At 36.6% G+C, this 14767-nt stretch overlaps 2 protein-coding genes across 5 annotated transcripts in view; one reads left to right on the forward strand and one right to left on the reverse strand.

Annotated features, from left to right (window-relative positions):
- PLPP1 (phospholipid phosphatase 1) overlaps positions 1-2254 on the forward strand; it is a 72152-nt gene extending 69898 nt beyond the window's left edge. For all 3 annotated transcript variants that reach the window (XM_032214729.1, XM_032214730.1, XM_032214732.1), the window contains 2 exons: positions 1247-1423; positions 1854-2254. In XM_032214729.1, coding sequence (XP_032070620.1) covers positions 1247-1423; positions 1854-1985 — 309 coding nt within the window. In that variant the 3' untranslated portion in view covers positions 1986-2254. The remainder of the gene's footprint in view (positions 1-1246; positions 1424-1853) is intronic.
- Positions 2203-14767, reverse strand: part of MTREX (Mtr4 exosome RNA helicase) — a 40788-nt gene continuing 28223 nt past the window's right edge. The window contains exons 20-27 of one of the 2 annotated variants that reach the window (XM_032214728.1): positions 12963-13073; positions 11892-12080; positions 10668-10831; positions 8190-8295; positions 6657-6713; positions 5635-5797; positions 2778-2882; positions 2203-2432 (exon numbers count right to left, since the gene is read on the reverse strand). In XM_032214728.1, coding sequence (XP_032070619.1) covers positions 2380-2432; positions 2778-2882; positions 5635-5797; positions 6657-6713; positions 8190-8295; positions 10668-10831; positions 11892-12080; positions 12963-13073 — 948 coding nt within the window. In that variant the 3' untranslated portion in view covers positions 2203-2379. Of the gene's footprint in view, positions 2883-5634; positions 5798-6656; positions 6714-8189; positions 8296-10667; positions 10832-11891; positions 12081-12962; positions 13074-14767 lie in introns of both variants that reach the window. The other variant, XM_032214727.1, reaches the window with a different exon arrangement.

Raw genomic sequence — 14767 nt, forward strand, 5'->3', positions numbered from 1 at the left:
AAACCATATTAGCCAAGTAAAGCATTTTTCAATGTCTTCAGTGGAATTCCTAAACTGGAAAAAAGGATGAATGCCAACCTGCTTTTTTTAGACCACCAGAATAACTCCTGGCTCGAGTTCCCATTGGAAATAAATGGTTTACATTAGTGTAACGGTCACAGTCACAAAAAAGGTCTAGAGAAAACTGTTTGGCTTGGAACACTACTATGCAATTTTACTATGTTGAACTTCATACCTGCCTTCGTGTCGAAACTCCTGTATTCATCTTTGAAGAATATGCCTGCAGAATGTCTTAAATTTCAATCATACAAACATTTAAGAAAGTCAGACCAAATACAGCTTGAATCTATGAAATTGCTCCATATAGCATTAAACTTCAGTCTTTTTATAGCGGAATGACACAGATGAGTACCAAAAGGGTGATGTAATCACTAGTTTCAGAAACGTAAGCCTGCCTATGTGCATTCATTCAGATAGCTAATGTTTCTAGCAGGCAGGTAGCTTTTCATGTTTATCTTTGGAAGCACACATGCGACTTGCAGTTCAGTTCATAGCATGTGTAACTTCACACAATGATTTACTTGTTAGTATTTTTCATGCCCAGGACACCATATAATTATTTGTTGAATAGTTACAGTATATGAGGATAAATTACTTGCCAACTTCTTAGTGCTCCTCCCTTATGGATATTAAAGAACTAGGGTCAGTTCTAGGAAAATATTGCTTGGGAAGAAGGAGCAGTTTTGTGACTGTTCTGAAGACAAGAGGAAGCTCCTTCAGAAAATGCTACGTCTGGTTCTGGTCATTACTGCTACTGTTTTGTGATTAATATTACCATACTCAAACTAAGAACTTTTAGAATACTTGTAAGAAAATGTTTTTCACAGTGACTGTCAAATAAATGATTGTGGCATTAATTATCTCCTTGTTCAGAAAAGACAACCATAACTTCTGTAACTTATTGAACACCGTACCACTTTGAATTTAAAAATGGGCAACACTTTATACATACATATACAGTCTGATAGAAAGGATGTCTATTAAAATGTTAAGTACAAAACTGGATATGAAGAAACAGCTTGTTGTCTTTATGCTTATCTTAACAAGGTGATCTACTCACTTTCTGCTATGCCGATACTATATCCATTACTATCCATTAAGTGATTGGGTTTTCTACAAAAAAAAATGTTTTAACTTTTGACAGGTCTTCCGTTCTCTTGCTGAAAATGTGCCTTTTTGGTTTTAGCTTTATCTTCAGGCCAGAATGAAAAATGACTGGGCAAGACTTTTGCGTCCTACAATCCAGTTTGGACTTGTTGCTTCATCCATTTACGTGGGCCTCTCCCGTGTTTCTGATTACAAACATCACTGGAGCGACGTATTGACTGGACTCATCCAGGGAGCAATAGTAGCAACCCTTATCGTAAGTCTGTAACTATCCCCCCCCCCCTACTATTTGATCAATTCATTTTCAAATAAGCTAATTTGACTTAAGTCTTTCTGGGTTTTTCCCCCTGAAATAAATCGCAATAGGGCTTTCATATATTTAAATCACCAGCTTTGTGTGTCATAAATTCACTGCAATGGGGAAAAGATGACATGAAGTTTTGCATTTGCCAATGCTATATTTTTCCAGTATTGCGCCAGCCTTCTACCACATTTCACTATCCCGTATATTGGTCTTTCCCCCCCTACTGCTCTGTAAATCAATTGTTGAGTGTCAGCCACCACTTCTAGAGAAAGTCTTCTAGTTCGAGTGTCCCCAGTGGCTGATGTACACAGAAGGACAGTAACAATTAAGTAAGTGCTGTTCTATCTGCTGATGCGTTATACCAACTATTGTGTCCCTACAGGCTGTGTATGTCTCAGATTTCTTCAAGGAGAGAGGCCGTACATTTAAACAAAAGGAGGAAGAAGATTCACATACAACTCTACATGAGACGCCTACCAATGGAAATCACTATGGCAGTAATCACCAGCCATGATATGTGCAAGAGCTATTATCCTGTGGAATCTCCTGCTATTTAAAAGGAAAATTTCACAAATATTTCTGATCTCTGTACAAAACAAATAAATGCCTTTTGAAGGGACTGCTGCTGCTATACCTCTAAAGTGCTCACTTTATATGTATATAGTTAACAACAATGTATCTAAAAACCTCAAATTTCTATTGGTTCAAGCTTATGCTTTATAAACACAATATCCTGACTATTTTTTTTTAATTAAAATAATGTATAATACTTATTACAAACAGCAATGGAATACATTCAAAATAAGAATCTGTCTTGCTTGGGAGGAGAAAGCAATGGTCATTTTAGTGGCTCTTTTTTTGGAGTAACTGCTGCAGAATGAAGGCTGTTCAGACACCACACATTCTTCTTATAGATAAAGACTTGCAGCAAACACAATGTCTCTCTTGATTTTTGTAATTGCTGTTGAGAATAAAAAAGGAAAGAATATATCCAAGGTTAATGGGATGGTTGTAGGCAGATACTATTTGCTCATGCTAATAAGATGTAGTAAAATGAAACTAAAATCCAGTGCTGAATTTTCAACATATTGTACAGCTATTTTTACTGTTGGGAAACATTAGCAGACTCCTAGGTTAAATTACCCCCCCCCCCCAAAAAAAATCAAACTCGGCAACAAGCAGATTTTAACAAGCATGTTCAGTTCAAATTGAATACGTTAGCTTGTAGCCAAGCAATTTTAAACCGCTTGTAAATATATTCTACATTTTAAGATGCACGTATTTATACAATATTGTACATACAAACCTTCTGCAAATTTGTTTTCCAGTTCTGTGTTTCCAATGGCCTTTGCTGCTTGGCACATCTGTCTAAGCAATTCTTCTAGCCTCCTCATACATCGAATTATGCTACCTGAATGAGGAAATGTACATAGACAGAAATCGGTAGATAGATATTCATGTTAAAGCAGTCATTTTCTACAAAGAAACGAGCCCTTTCTATGAAGTAATACTGTTGCCTCTAGTATGGGCTTTTTTGTGGAGCTGCATGTAAAATCAGGCTGATTCATTCAATTCTTCTTCTGAAGCAAAAACAATATCACAAAAAGTTTAAAAATGGCTTTGAAATCCAGAGAGTATTTCTTTTATGTAGGGCGGGCTCTGGCTACCCATCCTGAAATTTATGTTTAATATGGGAGCTACTTTGTGGTCTTTGGGGCAATTCCAAGACATCCCTCCCTTTCTCAATCAGGAAGGAAATACAAGAGACTTCATGTATTACATGTATTATCTTAGCCTTAGCATATGCCATAGATCTATTGTGAATGCAGGTTATTTAAATCTTCCTATCCTCCCTGCTGTATATTTTCATATTCTGCAATGACACCTATGAAAGGTATGTTTTGTTTCAAACATTCTGGGAAACTTGAATGAATATTAGAGCTGGACCTGGAAAAGTAGCCTAAGGAGTATAGACTAAGGCAGGGAATAGATTTTTTGCTATTGATTGAAGCAAATGAGGCCCTTATAATGAACAATTCCATCAATTTGAAAGATTAAATTTGATTGCCTCATTGCAAATCTAGCAACTCTTTAAAAAAGTCATCTGGAGTCTGCTATCAAAAGGAAATAAAATCTGAGCCACAAGAGCTTGGAACACTGACTTGCTGTTTAAGCACTTATTTTCAGAAAGAATAATTTTTATATCAAAGGATATAAAAATCAAGGGATATAAAAAATTATAAAGAATATACTGACATCTAGGGAACCTTCCTTGTGGTCATATCATAAAAAAGTGTTACATCAAATAAGGCAACAAATAAATTCCATTTGCCAAGATATTCAGTGAGCATGTGCTCACTGAACCCATCGCTTGTATTTTCCCACCTTCTCTCCAAATTGACAATATGTCACTAAAACCTTACTTCAATGTACTTTGCTGAGCCAGAGAAAAGTGCCTTTCAGTATTACTTGTCATTTTTGGAAGCATTTTTGTTTGCTCATATATGGATATATCTGATATATGGAAATAAATACTTGTAATTTACATGGAGTTAACAAAAAAAAATGTTGCTATTGTCAGTGCCTTGTCTGTTTACATAATTTTCTACCTTAGCAGTGGATATTGCTATTGTCGGCAGCTTAACAGAATTTATTCATCCCATCCTGCCCAGTGTTGAACCACAACAAATCTAGCTCATTGTGCAACTCTGGTATCCCATTTAAACCATTCGCTTACTGGAAAACCTTTTATTGCATGGGGAATGAAAGAGGACACTTTTATATTGCATTTATAAATGCAACTGTTCACAAACTTGCCTGCCTGCTTCACTGCAATCAATAAAACACATACTTAACAAATGTAACTTGAGGCCTCTTTTATTTTACTCCCCTGGCATCCCTGATCCTTGTCTCTCAATGACAGGCATAGTAGTGGGCGGAAGATGGACATAATGAAAGATTTACTTATATCTAATCTCATTTTTTCCTGATTTATAAAGTGTGTAGATGCTAACAATCTCATTATAAGAAACATTTTCCCCCCTTGATTTAAATAGCTCACCAGATCTTTTGAATTTACAAAAACTAGGGAATCCTTTAGTATTTTAAGGAAAAACTCTAATTCTCAAAAATGTAAGGTGTTATAATTACTTTTGTTTGTGAGTAAAGCAAAGATTCACTATATTAAAAAACATCCATCAACCTGGGAAAAAGGGGGCCTCAAAAAAGCACATATACAAAAAAGGAAGAAATCCTTTGGTGCAGTTATACCAAATTTCAATCCACAGGCAAAGAATTTCTTTCTAAATCATGTTTACCAAATACATAGAACTTGTCCACCCATATTTTATCACCCTGCAAAGCCCCTTTGGATGTCACAGTTATTTTTTGCAAAGAAATGCTTTGACATTTACTCTGGCTGCAACTGTTTTCAAAGCAACTGTTGCCACAGCAAACAATACGTTCAATATTTGCTAATGCCTGGGAAGAGGGTGGGGAAAAATAAAGAATATCGAGTTTTTATATAACCAAACAAGGTTTTAAAAGCTAAATGGCCAATGCTGCTGGTTGTTTATTCATTCAATTTACATTCTGCTTTTCCAGGGAGCATTTAATTAACAATTTTAAAAACGTTTTAAACCAAAAATCCTATTGTCTATTTACCCTGTGGTACACACCCTTAAGTCCATGCAAAAACTTCTAAAGTTGAATGAAGAATGCGGGACATAACAGTATCACACATTTCTCACAATTCTTTTGATTCAGAACCCTCTAGCAGAAATTTCAGTGGAAGCCCTGAAAGTTTTTCAACTCCAATCATTCTATTTGATTCCTCTATTATTGGCAATTCTTCCTCTACCCTAACCAAAACCTATGGTTTGCTGGGTGTATTTGTAATGGGATTGGGAAAAGAAAAACTAATTTGGTGTTTTTCAATGTTTGTGAAAGCCAGTTTCTCCCTCCTAAAGGAATTGGGGGAAAAAGGCAGAATAATTTATCATTTATTAGAACACAATGCCATGTTCAGTTATCCCTTGTTGGACATTCTTCCTTTCTTATGAATAATTACCAATGTGAAAAAGACAGTCCCACCACAATTACTTACAACCTATGGTATTTGATTCTTTAATTTTTAACTCCAGCAACAAAATAAACACACATACCTTCAAAGACATCTGTCATTTTACATATATGAGCAAATGTAGCTCCATTGGCCCATGTGTATACCACATCCATCAGGTTTGGTCTGAACAAACTGAGATAGTTTTCCTCATCAACTTCCAATTTAGCTTCTGCTGAAACTTTGGCAATTCTTTTTGCACATTCCTGAAAAAGAAAAAAAAAACCATTTCATTTAAACTAACAAATCAAACACAAAAATAATCGTCCTTAAGCATACATATCAGTCATTGTTTAGTTTCTATTCTTGAAGAGATAAAATTTAGGTCTTGTTCTAAATGAAGTAATTATTTGAAAATAATTATTTTGTTTAAAAACGGCTTCTGTTTCATAGTAGAAAATCTGTATGTTGGCACACACTAAAGAAGCTTACATTAATAGGATAAAATTAGGATTTCCAAATGATGCTCCTTGAATCATCAATCAGACTACAGATATTTGTTCTTGCCATGTTCCTTACTCCACATTTTTAAAACAAAATGCAAATTTCTAGCATTATCTTTAACTTAAAAATATTTCTGGATCTCACAGACATTCTTAGAAAATAAAAATAAATTCAAGGAACTCATTGAGAAGCATAACATAGGGTATCCTTGCCAATGAATGTAACCAAATATATCCACTCAATCCATGACAGCCATATTACGAGAGCTCTCAACATTTCCAATGTGGAACACTCCTGAGGAAAACTCTTTCAACCCATGTTATTCAATCATATCCAACAAAACAATTTTAAATTATTCTGGTAGATTTACAATTAAGTGAAATAAAAAGTTCATACTTTAAGACAGAGATTGGACTTCAAAAGTTTTTATTATTATTGAAACCATAAAGCAGACAATTATATAGGCTTCTAAAGTAAACAGATGCATTTTTCTCATTATAAAAATACACTGGCCAATTTACATTTAAGCTTTCAATCTGAACTATGTGGTATATTTTATTCTAAACAAAAGCTCCCTGTGTTAGATCAACTTATGCATAGAATGAACTGAAAAACATTTACCTGCATTTGTCGAAGAGGACCTGCTAACTGTTCAGTTAGTTTGGGCATTTCACTAGACTGAAAAAAAAAGAACCCATCAACAACTTCTATTTATTCTACATAGTTAAAATTCATGTAACCACCATACAAAATTTTAGTGGAATCAAAAACACTTTACAGACTGTGGTCATCGCTCTTTTAACATCTTTATAAAGCTTCTTTGAGAATACTGAACACAGAATATTGTATGAGCCTCCTAGATCCCACCCCCCAGTAAAATATTATTCCCAGTGTTTTAGTACACCTCATTTTAGAACAAAAGGAAAGGCTTACATTACTATTACAACTGTGTTACAAATTTTATCTGACATATGCTCTTTAACCAAAATTAATTTCTTTCTCTTGACTTTTCTTGCAGAATTCTTTCCACCTATATTAAGTGGTGAGATCTACAAATTTCCTCTCTTCCTATGAGAAGGAATGGCCAGAGTTGTTTGGAGAGCCTTTGCCCCCACTCCCTCCCAGGGTCATTTCCTTTTCTTCCACTCCCCATCACTGTATTTATTTAAGAAATCTCTACAGGAATTTACTCCATGCATTTGATGAAGTGAGCCATGAAGGTGCCTGTGTTCATTTCTTTGGCATTCTAGTGTAAAGTTCAATGCAGACTCTGGGTGGCTCATAAAAAAACACACCATAAAAATACCATGGAACCAAAATAATAAAAATACAAAATAAATCCACATAAGCATAATAAAAAACTACAATCATCATCATGACATCACACTTTCATGGGTTATCTACAGGATGACAAGTACCATTTCAGTTCCATCTGCAAGATTGGAATATGACTACAGCTTATTTAGATATTAATGTTTTCTTTCAATGTCTCTAGTAGCTGAACCTGTCTCCTATCTTTTTAATAACATACTCTAAAAAGAATGATGGAGATCAACTGGAAGTTGCCTAGAACATCTGAATCAAGGGAGATTTCTTTCATCAGGTGCACAGCTGCCTCCTTCAAAATGGCTGGTACTATTGCCTCTTAAAGCAGCATTAATCATTCAGTATGTTATTTCTTTCTCTAGCTGCTTCAACAATGACACATGGCTGAGTTTATGCTCTAAAATCCATTTCTTTAAACTCCATAGGTTCAAAAGAATCCCACATAACATTCTTAGAAGCTACTGGCATCATATGTGTTCAGCTCCAAGTGAATTCTCAATGAATTCTGTAAACACATCTGTGCATTCTTGAAGCAATTCTTCCCATCTATCACTCTCCAAAGGGGACAAGTTTAACCAATTGCAGGAACAATAAGGGCAGAGAAGGAAGCCCTCATACCGCCCTAATGCTACTTTCTGGAAACTCGAGCTCATTTCCTCCTCGTTTTCTCTATCAATACTGTAAGCATATTTTCATATCCCAAAATTCCTCTGTTTATTATGATATAATAAACATAGTTGGTCTTAGATGGCTCACAAACCCCTTCATTTTTAATTTGTTCTGTTGTAACACATTAGCACGGATACTTCTATGGAAAAAATAACTTACATTTTCTTGAAATACAAAGCAGCTTAATAAAGCAGTTGCTTGTTCTGCAGATAAATCATTGAAAAGCCCATTGAACATCATTTCTGTCAGCAAAAGCTCATCTGCACTAGAAGAGATTCAATTAATGGCAGCATTAGTAATTTATATTTTTAAAATCAATATTTAAGAAGTCACTCTGCCCTCCTTCTCCCAAAACAGACAGAGAAAAAAAGATATTAAAGAGTTCAGATGTCGTAGATGTGAGAGCTCTAAGACATTTATCCAGGAGAAAAGGGTTAACGATACAATGTTTTTGAAACGAAGAGTGAACTTGTTTTGTTGGTGATTTACCGTATTTTTCAGAGTATAAGACGCACCATGGTATACGATGCACCCAGGTTTTGAAGATGCAAATTTTTAAAAAAGTATTTAGGTAGATAGAGCGATAGGGAGAGAAAGAGAGAGAAATACAGTAGATAGGTAGGGGGAGAGAGGGAGAGGGAGGGAGGGAGGGAGAGAGAGGGAGGGAGAGAGGGAGAGAGAGAGAGAGAGAGAGAGGGAGGGAGGGAGGGAGGGAGGGAGGGAGGGAGAGAGAGAGAGAGAGAGAGAGAGAGAGAGAGAGAGAGAGAGAGAGAGAGAAAAGTTAGGTAGGTACTGTTTCCCCAAAAATATGACATGTCCTGAAACTAAGGCCATGCCAGATTTTCGCAGTGGGCACAAATATAAACCCTCCCCCATAAATAAGCCCTAGTGAATGGGTGGATTTAGCCAGAACAGGGGGCAGCCCTTCCCTTCCCCAGTTACCTCAGGGCTTCTTGGCCCCAAAATCGGATCAGCTGGGCCTCTCCGTTTACAAAACAGCTGATTCTCGGGTGCCGCTCAGGCCTCTGCCTCCAGCAAACTCCGGTCGCTTTTGCAGCCAATTGTGGCTGCAAAAGAAGCCGGAGGCCAAGCAACACAACCCAAATGCCTCATGCCCTCCTTGCCTAACGGTGACAGTCACAGCCCACAATTCCGTCCAAGGAACAGGAAAAGAAGGCATGGAAATCAATACACCTGGGACATTGGAAGAAGCCCTGTGAGGAGACGCTGCTGCCGAAGTGCAGGAAATCTCCCCCCCCACCTGCAGATCGTCCTTTCAAAGAGGAGTTTCACCAGGATGAAGGCGACACAAACGCTGCCTTCAGCCACCTTTTCGTCCTGCAAACCTCCCCAAAATGGCCTGTTTTTTTGCGAAAACGGCCCCGTGTTTTTTTTTTAAATAAAAGGCATGAATATTCTGGGGGGGTGCTTGCAGAGTGCTCGGGGGGGGGGGGGGAAGAGCAAAAAACAGCCCATTTTTCATGAAAACGGGCCGTTTTTTGTCCAAAGAAAATGCATGGATAGCCTTATGGAGACTTATAGAGTGCTGCTGGGGGCTGGGAGCAAAAAAGATCAATTTTTTGCTCATTTTTGCCCCCCCCCAGCCCCCAGGAGCTCTCTGAAAGCCTCCATAAGGGTATGCACGGCCATTTTGGTGAAGGGGGCGGAGCTTCGGGAGGGAAAAAATGTTGTATTCAGTGTATAAGATGCACCCAGATTTTCAGCCTCTTTAGGGGAAAAAAGGTGCGTAATACGGTAGTTAAAATATCTATATGTGTTTTGACTAAACAAAATAAACAATCTTGGCCTAGTTAAGGGAGACAAGGGAGATAACAGCTAGTCTTAGTGTATTAATAGCTGAGTAAGCTTTGAGGAAACTGTTGACTCCAAACACTTACTACTGCTGACGTATTACATATTGACACAGCGATAGCTTTTTCCAGTGATAGCTTCTACTAGTGGAAACAGGTGGGGCAATTAACAGTTGTTGTAAACTGCCATCACTTGGATATAGGAATTTAATAAATTCACACTTCCTCTTCAGAATAATTGAAAGATTGCTCATCCTTGCCCTGTTTTACGCCAATCTTACATTAACTTGTATTCAGTAATGCCCAGAATATCCCACAACTCAAACGATTTTATATTAGGGAATGATTATTTGTATTTATAATATTTGCTGCATAAATTAAGTTGGGAATTTAACAGTGGAACCTCCATGTCTTGGTTATTTGGGATAGGGGTAAAAAAAAATAAGTTTAGAATGAGCTTAGGAATTCTGATGCACAACATATGCAGAAGAACATGTGACTGTCTTTGAACAAGAGCTGTTTTTTCATATCGGATAACATTTTTGAAAATTGTTTCAAATGCAGCTTGTTAATTGGCAGAGGATAGAGGATATGTCATCTACTTGAGTAATACAAGTTAAAGCCCTATTGGGCTCACAAAACTCACTGTGCAGTCCTTTTGAGCTCCACTATTATTTAACAAACAAAATATATCTATGTGAATAGGAGGTTCTTCTGAACTGTAGACTAACATAGAACACCAACACAAAGGCAAAACAGAGAAATACTTTCAGAACAACACAACTGTCCATTAGTTGATTCCTTTACATCATCATCATCATCTTACCTGCTGATTTCACAAGCAACTCGTCCTTTCATCTCTATGACATCTGAAGAGGTTGCAAAGCCCAATCTTCTAAGAACACGTTTACGACATTTGAGCTCATCCATTTGCAAAACAGTCCTTGCTTTTTTCAATTCCCGTTTAGCTGCTTTTATGTCTACAGCAATCTAAGTTCACGCAGACATTTTAACAGAAATAAGAAACAAAGACAATTCTATAATGCCATTTTGATCTCCACAATCATCATAGGCCACATCAACACTTGCAAACCCAGGATTGTCCCCTTTTATAAATGAGAATGTAGAAAATCAAATGTTTCATTGAATTTTATATAGCCAAAATGGATTTGAATAAACATATCTAATTCACATATTTTGTCATTGCTAGGAAAATTTATTGTCAGAAAATAAACCGGTCTGTTACAGACAGTCAGGAGATATTATACCAAAATGTCTCAAGACACACACTTGCCAACTCACAAAACAGATATCAAAAGCAGCATTTCATTTTTACTCTGTCAGTTATGTATCTGTCTGCGAGGTAAAGTCCTAACTAAGAGACCAGAAGTTTGCAATATTTTTCCCTCCCTCAAGAAAATTGGCTGTGGATGATTACAACTATAGAGAGCACCTAAGTTGATGAACATTACAAGATACAGGAGAGTGACAATTTATAGGTATTAGGAAATAAAGGTAGCTTTTCCAATAAAAATCTCAAATCATTTTCTAATTGGCTACTATATTTGTAAAAACAATCTACTGAAATTTTAATTATAAAAGTACTTTTCAGTAGGAAATACCCTTATGAGCTTATTTGGGAGAAGGGGGAAGCATCCTATTAGGTCAGAATATTTCCCTATGTTGTCCATTTTTGTTGTTTTGTGCCTTCAAGTCACTGAGTCCTTGCATTTTTCCTTGGTAAGGTTTTCAGGAAATGGTTGCTACTTCCTAGGGCAGAGAGAAAGTGACTGGCCCAAGATCACCCAGCTGGCTTCGTGCCCAAGGCAGGACTAGAACTCATGGTCTCCTGGTTTCTGGACTGGTATCTTAACAACTACAAAAAACTGGCTCTTTGTATGGCCCAGAATTCACTTCTTTTTCTAGGATTTTATTACTGGTTTGAAGTTATCAGAAGTGGAACTTGGACCTTCTACATTAAAGAAGGCAAACTGTATTCAATGACCTACAATCCATCCACAAATGAACCTGCCTAAAGTTTGTTCCTTACCTGTGTTTTTCTTTCACAAAGTTTGTATACAGTTTCCAAATTAGAATCATTGTGAAGTGGATGAGAATACATCCTATGCTCAAATGCTTCTATTTTTTGGATTACTTTTTTCAGACCTGGATCTTTAATGCCCATGTCATCAATAGGATCCAGCAAAGGAACTCCATCAGGAAACCGTCTCTGCACTTCCTGTAAGATTTTTAAAAAAACTCTTCAAACATTTCTTCACTGCAGTATTTATATAGCTGATACTTCAGACATTTGAGAACAGATAACATAGTGGCAAAGAGATTAAACTGAAAAAGAAATTTTCAGACCAAATACTTATTTGATTTTTAAACTACTTCAATCATGACGCTCGTCTTGGGAGTTTCACAAGAAGAAAACATCCATAACAATTCAAAGATAAAACGAATGTAAGAAGTATATAAAATTGTCTTAAAAGTGGAAAAGATAAACATTTCTTTGGCACTACCCTTTGCAATCAAAAAGGCCCCTCCAGAAAAACTGTAGTCGAACCTGCTTCTGAAAACCAAAAGGATGATAGCAAACCTGATCTTTGCCAGTAAATTATTCCACCAAAAGGAGGCGATTATGGAAACCTTTCTTATTATAGCTTCAACTTCTCTAATCTCCTGGTAGTGGGAGACTCCTAATGAAATTTTCCCAAATTGCTTCTCTAGGAAGGAAAGATTCTAGTTGACAGAGGTACCCATGCATATATTTTGGTACCAAACAGAGCCTTATAGGTTAAAATCACACACTTTAAATTGAACTTGGCTATTACTGCTGTCTATGTGCTCAGAGCCCTATAAGATGTGGATGGCATTTAGTACTAAGGATATGAACTGCTGCACTTTGCACCATCTGCAACTTTTGAATGTTCTTTAAAGAACAGAGCACACTGCAGTAGTCCAATCAGGCAGTGAGAACAGCATTTGTTATTTGGGCGAGGCACTTTGCAAGCATTTACTAAATTATCTTCTAATTCCATTTTTTTAAAATTCATCTGTTCCATCTGAGATTATGATTGTTTCAACATACATACAAAACAACATGCACACACTTTACCTGTATTGATTTCAATACACTCTGTCTGTTATCAAGAGGCCTCAGGTCTTTGGGTATATAGAGTCGAACACTGCTGATGGATGACAGAAGATGCACTAGTACAGGAACAACCTACTCAAACAGACAAATGATCAGTAAACTAAAAATGTACTTGATTAATCTTCAAATTATCAAAGAGATTATATTTTATGCAACATATTCTGAGGACAGTATTATACTTCCATTTTTTTATCTGTAATATACTGGGGAATATAGATTATTTCTGTAATAAATCAGTTCAAATTTTGCTTTATTTAAATTTGCTTTATTTTGCTGTATTTAAAATCAAACTCTCTCTTGAAAATGCTAAACTTATTGAGATAAAAACACAAAATGGATCATTTTTTTGCCCTCCCTCAGCAACATTCTTTAAGCCTCCATAAGGCTATGCATGCAATATTTTGACGAACACAAAAATGAACCATTTTTTGCCCCCCCGGAGCACTCTGCAAGCCCCCCCCCAAGGCTATTCATGCCTTTTTTTAAAAAATGGGCCCGTTTTTGTGAAAAACGGGCCATTTTTGGGAGGTTTGCAGAGTGCAAAAACTTTTTTTTCCTTTTGGGAAGCTCTTTAACTAATTGATGAGAATTACATTGATCAAGTGCTGTGCCAGCAGAAACAAATTCTTAGGTGCTGCAGATTGTCAGCGATTTCCTTCTCCAGCACATGGATAAATACACCTGGAAACATCTACCTACCACCTACTCTCTCTCTCCCTACCTACTGTATTTCTCTCTCTCTCTCTCTCTCCCTTTATCTATCTACCTACCTACCTACCTAACTACTCTCTCTCTCCCCCTACCTACCTACTGTATTTCTCTTTCTCTCCCTCTCTATCCCTCTTTCTACCTACCTACTTTTTTAAAAAAATTGCCTCTTCAAAACCTTGGTACGTCTTATACTCCGAAAAATATGGTACATCTACCCACACACAAATTAAATTGCATTAATCCCTGGTTTATTAGAATTCGATTCAGATCTATACTGTACAATTGTTTAACTAAATTTAAATTTAGTTCTAAAACTAAATCTAAATTAACCAATCTAAATTGTTACTATCGCCACATCTGGTGGTGCCAGATATGGGTATAGTAAAAGTTTAGACCAGGGGTGTCAAGCTTGCAGCCTGTGGGCTGGATGCATCACATGCTGGCCAACCCCACCCCCGATTTAGCAAAGGGAGAAAAAGTTGTGATACATCATGTGATAACAATGTGACACCGTGGGTTTGACACCCCTGATTTAGATAGTTTACAAATGTTACAAATTTATAAATGAGCAGGTTATTAAACACTCTTATAGCTGTTTTACTAGCTCTAGAATCAGAGGCAGCATATCTTAAATGTCAGATGCAAGATTTTAAAACTGTTGTTACACTGTTATTAAATTTCAATTTTATATGGAATGAAGTGAAGGGAAAAAGAATTTAATATTTAATAGCTACATGAAAAAAATGAACATGCTTTTTTGCCAAGGCAGCAATTTAACAGACTTTCATATTGTCTGAAAATAAGATAAACAGAATGTTGAATGGCACACCTGAAATTACAGTGAAACCCAACATAAACTTGAATAAGCTTGCAGTGAAGGAAGTAACTTTAGTGGAAGCTATAGCCACGTAATTCTACACCAGTTCTTACTCTATGCATGGCCTTCTTTCCCAAGAGAGTTTAAAGCCAGGAAAACACAACTGTAGGTATAGACTAATATTCAACTACCTAACAAATATTAAATATTCATTGCCTGGTCCTGAAGTAAAATTGGA

The sequence above is a fragment of the Thamnophis elegans genome, chromosome 3 (assembly GCF_009769535.1).
Source record: "Thamnophis elegans isolate rThaEle1 chromosome 3, rThaEle1.pri, whole genome shotgun sequence".
In the NCBI taxonomy this organism is placed as follows: Eukaryota; Metazoa; Chordata; class Lepidosauria; order Squamata; family Colubridae; genus Thamnophis; species Thamnophis elegans.